The 8,905-nt window shown below is 40.3% G+C and overlaps 1 protein-coding gene across 1 annotated transcript in view; it reads left to right on the top strand.

Annotated features, from left to right (window-relative positions):
• The first annotated feature begins 306 nt into the window (after nt 1-306).
• Nucleotides 307-8,905, top strand: part of samm50l (sorting and assembly machinery component 50 homolog, like) — a 9,983-nt gene continuing 1,384 nt past the window's right edge. Inside the window, exons 1-14 of the mRNA XM_035676965.1 lie at nt 307-538; nt 1,441-1,554; nt 2,396-2,497; nt 2,606-2,693; nt 2,782-2,888; nt 3,902-4,032; nt 4,360-4,447; nt 4,861-4,989; nt 5,102-5,173; nt 6,531-6,617; nt 6,910-6,980; nt 7,374-7,441; nt 7,781-7,927; nt 8,139-8,280. Coding sequence (XP_035532858.1) covers nt 518-538; nt 1,441-1,554; nt 2,396-2,497; nt 2,606-2,693; nt 2,782-2,888; nt 3,902-4,032; nt 4,360-4,447; nt 4,861-4,989; nt 5,102-5,173; nt 6,531-6,617; nt 6,910-6,980; nt 7,374-7,441; nt 7,781-7,927; nt 8,139-8,280 — 1,367 coding nt within the window. The 5' untranslated portion in view covers nt 307-517. The remainder of the gene's footprint in view (nt 539-1,440; nt 1,555-2,395; nt 2,498-2,605; nt 2,694-2,781; nt 2,889-3,901; nt 4,033-4,359; nt 4,448-4,860; nt 4,990-5,101; nt 5,174-6,530; nt 6,618-6,909; nt 6,981-7,373; nt 7,442-7,780; nt 7,928-8,138; nt 8,281-8,905) is intronic.

Genomic DNA, 8,905 nt, shown 5'->3' with positions numbered 1-8,905 from the left:
TGCAGTAATGTAGCTGCGTGAAACTGTGGCTTTGTTCTTAGCCGTAGCATCATGGCAGCGGAGCTTCTTCTCAAGAGCAACAGGATGCTAGCAGCCTACATTTTAGCATTACTGTACAACAACAGTAGTGAGTGAACTAACGTTACTGATACATAAATACACCTGCGTAGTGGCCCTGCTACCGCCTATTCATTTTGCGACATTGTTTCTGCTATGTATAGCTGAGATTTTAAGATAAAATAAACATGAGTTCAATACATTATTCACAATTTCTAGCTGAATTCTACGTAGGAGCGTTTACACTAAGAACAACGAGATGGAAAATTAAAGACTAAGCGAAGTCGACGTGCATTACAAGGAGTACTTGAACACAGCACGGGACCTCACTAACTGTCATGGCGTCTCCCTTCAAGGGGGACTGGTGCTGGAGAAAGTAGCCGCAGTCATTTATCCGTTTTGTCCTGCGTACAGAGCAGCTATCCCCGACTGAAGAGGCTTTTGGGAGCGGATAGCTACCATGGGGACTGTCCATGCTAAGGTAAACTCAATTTCTCCCCGACGGCTTGCCTTTCTGCGGATATTTGACCATGACCTCCCTGCCACTGTCAGTCAGTGGCTGCAGACTCAGTACTCGATGTACTGTTACACACAGTGAGAGAAAGACGAACAATAAAGAAAACTGACGGCCGAACTTGAGTGTGTACAGGAGAGCAGTGGGAGGTAAAACCATGTAACGTTGCCTTCAGCTAATTTAAAACCCGTAATGCTGCCAATATAGGCTGGGCGGCATTTTCAAATTCAGATATCAGCATATCTTTGACAAAATACACCGTTATACTCATAGTGGTGGTATTTGGTGCACCATTGATGCTTTCAAAGTGTATTTACAGGAGAAGAATATAACGAGAGGCTATTTTGTTAGCCAAAAACAATGTAAGAAATTCACAAGATGATTTCACCTTCTTGTAATACTTGGAGAAAGAGTAGAGTTGAGACAGTTACCTTTTATACTATCTTATAATAACCAAAACCTTCCAGTAAATGTATAGTCTCCTATCCTAATATCAATATTAACCTATACACACACTTCACTGACTGAATGAAGCCAACCCTCACCATGTGCAGTGACTGTCACACTCATAAAGCCACACCCATTGACTTTAGGTGCCCTTTAAAGGTGCCATACATACTTTTTTGTTATGTCATTGTATCGACTGTGTTCAGTGTATTAAGTGTTGGTCTTATTTTGTCACCTCACCTTCCCTCTCTTTATAATATAATTCAGAGCAAGAGCCAAACACACAAGCGGAAAGGAACCCAGAGGTCGACTCACCTCTGCTGACACATTATCAACGACTAAACCCGATTTATTACGGGGCTGTTTGCATTAGATTGTTCAGATGGTGTCATTTTAAAGCATTGTCCTTTTCGTCGGTGCAGAGTCTGGACCCTCTCCCGATGCATGGCCGGGACTTGGGCGTCAACCCTGATGACTTGGTGGAGCCTCCAGAAATGGAGCATGAGGCCAAACAGGAGATCCTCGAAAACAAAGACGTGAGTAGCAGCAGTATCACTCTCATGGTAGCTTGTGTAAAATATATAAAATAAGTAAGTAAATAGGGCTTTACTGGGGTTGAGCGAGTATTCGGCTGAAACGAGCATTTAGTACTTAAAGTATAGTATCCTTTTTACCAGTATCATCAGAGTAAAATGCATTAATATTTGCAGTTGTAAATAAAGCAACTTTTTTTTTTTTTTAAATGGTAAATATTGTTCACTGTGTAAATATAGCAGCTTCTGATCAACCCATATCAATTTCAGGATTAAAAAAAACTTCTGCTCCGTTAGTTAAAAAATACAACATATTTTGTAACTGTTTGGTCATAACAGTTTACACTTTGGCTTACACCCTCTGGTTTTTAAAGTAAAGCACTCATTTTGTGCTTAAGATAACCTCTTTTACAGCTTGCATATTTCACACATTTGAACAAATGTATGATTTGCTTGGAAATATTCTCCATACATCTCTCTCTGGGCAGTCAGACTGTATATGTTTATTCTGCTGGAACCTTTACTCATTATGCAGAAGAGCTGAAGAACAACATTTGGGACACAATTGTGCGACGTAGCAAAGCATAACCAGTCACTTCTGTTTGCTAAAAAAGAACAAAGTCTAACTCTTATAAACAGTTTTGGAGAAGGATGCTGAGCACCGTACTACTTAATATAGAGGTACACAGACATTATAGGTTAAACATGTATGACATACTTGTAAAGCATAGAATTTAATTGCAAAAAATGGACAGTTTTACTTGCTATCACAGTCAAGGAGGAAGAAAATGTGTTTTCATCTGTATATCCGTAATGTGAAGGAGTAAAATACGTTTGATTACAGGTGGTCGTCCAACATGTCAACATCCAGGGTCTTGGAAGAACTAAAGAGGACCTTCTCGGCTATGAGATCTCTGATGTTTTCCACGCCAGAAACCTCATTGACGTATGTATTTTGTGGCTGGACTGCACGTTAAGGCATGACGGCATTCTGAATGGATCAGTTTCAGGTTTTGGAAGTTGATGCAGAGCTCTGTTTCTCTCTTGGTTCCAGGTGATGAAGAAAGCTCACGTTGCCAGACAGAAGCTGCTCCGCCTGGGAATCTTCAAAGAAGTGGAGGTTCTTATCGACACATCTGAAGGTAACTCGTTTTCCTGTGGGATGTAATGGCTGCTTGCATAGCTATTGTGAACAAGCAGAAAGAAACCCTTCTGGTTGTCCCTCCTCAGGTACGGACGCTCTGCCCAACGGTCTGGATGTAACCTTTGAGGTGACGGAGATAAAGAGGCTCACAGGAAGCTATAACACCATGGTCGGCAACAATGAAGGAAGCATGGTGGGAGAAACATTCATCATTCGTGTCACATTTTCCTACATTATGGGTTCAGGTTGGAGCACGAGTATGAATAGGATGATGAATCCTTTCACTGAGGTTTCTCAAGCATGTAAGAAATCCTAACTAGCGTCCATCTTGAGCTCACACATACTGTATAAGGTAACACTAGGTGTTGCACTAGAGTACCAGCAGCTCAGACCAAATCAATGGCCGATACTGCCCACCTGACTCCATTGACAAAATCAGTAATTTTACCTAGTGGATAATTGTAAAAATCCAAATAAAACTTCCCAAAAGCATATTCTTTGTCTTTCCAACAATCACTAACTCTGGTTATGTCAAAATAAACCCTTAATTCACCAAGTTAGATGAGAAAATAGCTGTGAAACGTAGCTGTTGCTACCATGTAACGTTAGCTAATCCTTGGGGATAAATGCGCCCCGCAAGATACGTCCACTAAAAGTTGTTGTTTTTGCCGCTGACAGGCTCAGATTGTTATTCTGTGTCTGCCAACATTATGGAAAGGATCCCTGCAGAGATAGACCTTTCTGTTAAAAGAGTAAGATCATTTTGATTTAACCAGAAACTGCCATAACATCACTATTGCTTGCCACCAGACTTCATAGACAAAACCCTTTGTCTTTTGTCATTAAACCTTGGTATGATGAAAAAGACCTTTAAGAACAGTTGTTTCACATAATTACATCAATCCTATAATTATGCTTTGTGAAGAGGACATTTTTGCTTTTTCAGCTGTTTACATTGCATTTTACCAACAAGACAAATAATGAATCAAGAAAATAATTGTAGATGAATCTACAATGAAAACAGTTGTCAGTTGCAGCTAGCTTGCTATAACAGGATATTTGTTACATGTATGTATTATGTACGAGTTCAAATATCTGCCACGAAAAAGTTGTTAATACAAAGTTAATCCTATTAGAGGAGTCTGGACACATGGTGCTATTGCAGCATAAACGACCACAGCACTAACTGGTTGTTCTGTCCTCCAGGTGCTGGGTCTGAAGTTGCCCAACATGTTGGGCAGAGCTGAGAAACTCACCTTTCAGTTCTCCTATGGGACCAAGGAGACATCATACGGCCTGTCCTTCTTCAAGCCCCAGCCCGGACACTTTGAACGCAAGTATGTCAGCAAAATAGATCCTAAATCCTCCTGTCTCACCACCTCCAGCTGCTGCAGCCACATCTGTCTTAAGCATTGTAGACAGACTAAAATAAATCAAATCTGACCTTCAAAAAAACGATAATTTTGTCCATTTCATTCAAATCTGGTCCATTACTGCTGAGTGCAGGGAATATTTGGAATAGTCAGTGTGTTCAGAGAAAGCCCTGACATCCTGACTACATATAGTGAATTAAGTGCTTTTAAGCTCTCAAATCTTGGATGCCGGCGCTACCTTGAATGCACCACCAAGGCACAGTGGTTGAGTTGTGTGTTTTTATGTTTCAGCCTCACCCTCAACATGTACAAAGTCACCGGCCAGTTCCCATGGAGCTCCTTAAAAGAGACTGACAGAGGCATGTCTGCAGAAGTCAATGTAAGAGGGTGTGTGTGTGTGTGTGTGTGTGTGTTTGTGTGAGATAGAAATACATTTTACCTAAGTACAAAGTGAGCGACTGTCAGCTAGAGACCATTAAATCACATACAGACTGAAACAGAGATACATTCCCTACATAATGTGTGTGTACAAAATCTAAAGCCATTCAAGATAAATATAAAAAAAATCAATGTACTTCTTGAAATGAAAGGATGTGTTTTTATATAATCAGTTTGCTGCTTTTGCATACTAATAAAGCCAAAACATGAGAAATGGGAAGCATGAGAAAGAGAGAGAAAGAATGAATGACTCTGGACACATACAACAGTTGAACTATTCAGGACTGACACACTATCTGCAATAAAAAAGTGTAACTGATGGGATTGACATTTGAACTTCCTGTGCTCCTGCAGTTTCCTTTCGGGATGACCAACCACACGTTGAAGTGGGAGGGTGTATGGAGGGAGCTGGGCTGCCTGGCACGCAGCGCTTCATTCGCCGTGCGAGAGGAGAGCGGACACTCACTCAAGTCCGCCCTCTCGGTACAGCATGGAGCCTTTTTCTACCTCCCAGTACACCCAATATTTCCAAATAGAAAACAATTTTGTCCACTGCACCAGTTCACTACAACTCCTCTGTTTTGTTTGTTTGCAGCACACTGTGTCAGTCGATTCAAGGAATTCTGCCATTTTCCCCAACAGAGGTGCCTTACTCCGCATCAACCAGGTCAGTGTTGTCTGTATAAACGCCTTGCCTAACAAATAAGGTGCAAACGATGTTTAACACTGTAAAATCACTATAAGAAGTACTTTTAGTCACTGATTTACTGAAGGAACTTATTTTCAATAGAGATCAACTTGCAGTTTTACTTGAACAAGGGGGCATAGGAGAAGTAACAATACAGAGTTTACAGTGTAAAAACTATACAGAATAGTCATATCTGTAAAAATGCCTGAAAAAAGGAACAGAAATAGGAATTTGACTCAACAGTTGAGCGATCCTCTGTCAACTTTCTACTTTTCTTGTACTTAGATATGCTATGATATGTTTAAAAGACAACCACATGTTGAAGGTGGTTAAAAGATAAGTGACACATACATAGTCACATCTTAAGTTAGCTAATGTTAGCAATATGTTAGCTAACTAACAATTAATGTAAATGAGTTAGTTAGTAAGCTCAAGTTTTTCTAACATTAGCTAACTTTAATTGTGACCATATATGTCGGGGCACAGAATTAGCACCGTTTACCCACCAAATGCTAATATGCAAGTGTTTGGTAGATTTGCTTTACTCAACAGCCAAAAAAAACAATGGTAATCTATTTAGTGGCTGGTCAATTTTGACCATTCATTAGCCATTCAAAGTTAATTTTGCACCCTGATATATGTCGCTTTTATCTTTTTATTTTCAAGATGTGGTTGTCTTTTAAACATAGATTAGCACATAGCATATCTAAGCACAGAAAAGGAGAAAGTTAGCCGAGGTTCTGTCGAGGCTTGCTCAACTGTTATTGGAGCACAGAGCAAAAAGCGGTGGGACTTGTGAAGGGTCAATTGTTCTCTTGTTTTAGAGAAGGAGATTGGAGTGCTGAATCTGAGAATAAATGACCACTCTTCAGGGTAAAAAAATAAAGGAAGAACAAGTTGTTAGCCTGGCATCGCCAGACTAATTCGCAAATCTGCCTGACCAAATGAAACCTCATGAGCTCAGCCTATTCGTCTGTTCTCAGACTACGTTCAGCTGCTGTTAGAGGCTGAATCTAAAATGTTGTATTGGGTACTAGAAGTTCAATGTGTGTTTTATTAGGCTGACCAGACAAAGAAACAGTGGATCTAAAATCTTAAATTCTCCCCAGCTCACTGTTCTGAAAATAAACACAGTTCATTGAAGCATTAATGAACAGCTAGCAAGAAATGTTTTAGATCTTTTGCAATAGTTCAAACAAAAATCAGGCACTGTGTTTTCATGTTGTTTCTCTACCAACAAATACAGTTTAACAGTCCCTTGCACCAACTGGCTGTAATCTTCCAGTTTTTTCCAGTTTTATAGAGATGTTTATGGGGTGTGTGTTTTGCCCTGCAGGAACTGGCTGGGTACACCGGAGGAGACGCCAGCTTCTTGAAGGAGGATTTTGAGCTGCAGCTCAACAGACGGCTCTTCTGGGACTCAGTAAGACAGAAATAAGTCTCTAATACCAGTTTTGACAGGACTCTCTTCTAAAAGCTTCACCAAGCTTGGTGTTGTTTATTTTGTTTTTAGACAATGTGTGACACTTACTGTAATGTTTCATGCTTGCTGGCTGTATTTGTAGTGCTTCACTAGTATTTTTAACTGCATTAAAGAGCCACCAGAGGGCGATAAAACAACAATAAATCAGTTGAAGAGAAACATTAATTGTTTTTTGTTTTGTTCTGTTTAACTGGTTTTGTGTATATAAAGGAAACATTTTGTGTCCTTTCAGGTCCTGTCTGCTTCTCTGTGGGGAGGGATGCTTTATCCGTTGGGGGGACAGCCATCCTGCATCGCAGACAGGTACGTCTGATTTATTCAAGAGCCATCACCTGGCTCTGACACACAGTCACACACTGGCTGCTGTAGGAGAGTTCAACATACAACTCCCTCTGAGAACAAATGTTGGCTCTTATGATGAAGAGATGGCTTTCAAAATTCTAAACATCCATTTTAAAACCAAAACCTGTTTTATTATTATCTTATTAATGATAATCAGGGTTATTTTTAAGAATCTCTACATGTAAAATGTAAAAATAAATTTGTTATCATTTGTCACCCAAATGTTTCAGTTTGTTTAAGTAGTATTTTTGCCCTACCTTTGTGCTATTAATGACCTTACTGTTACTGTTGTCAAGTGGTGAACCTACACTGCCCTCTGTGGACAATTCAGTGATAGCTGTGTATTTTGTCCAGGTTCTACCTAGGAGGCCCCACCAGTGTACGAGGGTTTGGGATGTACAGTATCGGACCACAGAGTGAAGGTAAAAAGTCAAAGTGCTGAATATTTGCCCATAATATATCAAAATCCATCTTTCATTTAGAATGGTAGTTGTACGTAAAATAATAAGGATTTTGCTACAAAATGTAAAAGAGCAACAATCTGCTGTTCTCAAATTGGTACTATGGTTAATCCATTATCTATGTAAAAAATGGTGTTGTGTGTAGTGTGGGCATGCAGGGGACATACTGTAGTGGTTAACACAAATACCAAAGCAACTGATACAATTCCAGCTGGAGACCTTTGTTGCATCTATAAAAAGTAGAAGTGCATTATGTATAGACATTCATACAGGATTGAATCCTCTCTTTGTGTGTTCCAGGTGACTATCTGGGTGGAGAGGCATACTGGGCAGGTGGCCTGCACCTCTACACCCCGCTGCCTTTCAGACCAGGCAAGGGCGGCTTTGGAGACCTTTTCAGAACACACTTCTTCCTCAACGCAGGCAACCTCTGCAACCTCAACTATGGTGGGTGCACTGAAGATGGTACTAGATGCATTAAATGCCTGCTGTTAGATAGTCTGTAATGTAAAGGACTGATTTAGACTAATGTAAAGAAACAATCAAAATACAATCTTAATATTATTTTAAAGTAGCTGTGTACATGTTACCACTGTATTATAATGAAATGTAGTCAAAATAGGAATAAAAAGTCTTTAAATGTTGCGTGTGTGTGCAGGTGACGGTCCACGGGCACACCTTCAGAAGCTAGCAGAGTGTATTCGATGGTCGTACGGGGCGGGCATCGTGCTGCGGCTTGGGAACATCGCCAGACTGGAGCTCAACTACTGCGTGCCTATGGGAGTTCAGAGTGGAGACAGGTACACTGTGCACTACTCGATATTCTAGCACTAAGGCTCACAGAGGTTGTCTTTTTACCGACTTTTACAAAACGAGGGCACATAGTTTTTGCTGCCTCTCTGATGCCTGACCATGTATTCATCGTCCTCAGAGTCCTGGTCGGAGCCGCTGTAAATTGCCTTGTTACTGTATTCGTCAAACTGGTCAACCCTAATTCAATTGAGTTAGGTGTGAAAATATTCTGGCTTTACAGCTGTTTCTCTTCTCCTTCGTTCTTCAGCTCAGTGTGTGTACTGCGCAAAAATGACAAAAATCCCCCCGAATAACCCCCAGTCATGGAAACACCTGGAAATTGATGAAAATTACCAAATATCCTGGAAATAATCTCTGTTTTCCTGGAAAAGTTTGATTGTTTTTCAGCCCCTCACTCAGATCGGCTAAACCTAGGTGTGTATTTTGTTTTAAACTTTAAACTATTCGTAGGACAAGCTGCGCAGTGTGACACCAGACACAAAGCGGAACCGAGAAACGCTTCATTTGTATTTCTTCAAATTGACATTTGATGTTGTAGTTGACAAATACATGCATAGTGATGTTAATTGTATGTGCAACACTTTTTAATAGGCTAATAGGTGAGAAGATGAA

Source organism: Morone saxatilis, unplaced genomic scaffold, assembly GCF_004916995.1.
Source record: "Morone saxatilis isolate NCDOM2014 unplaced genomic scaffold, NCSU_SB_2.0 Contig10, whole genome shotgun sequence".
Lineage (NCBI taxonomy): Eukaryota > Metazoa > Chordata > Actinopteri > Moronidae > Morone > Morone saxatilis.
This window is presented reverse-complemented; position numbering and strand designations above follow the sequence as displayed.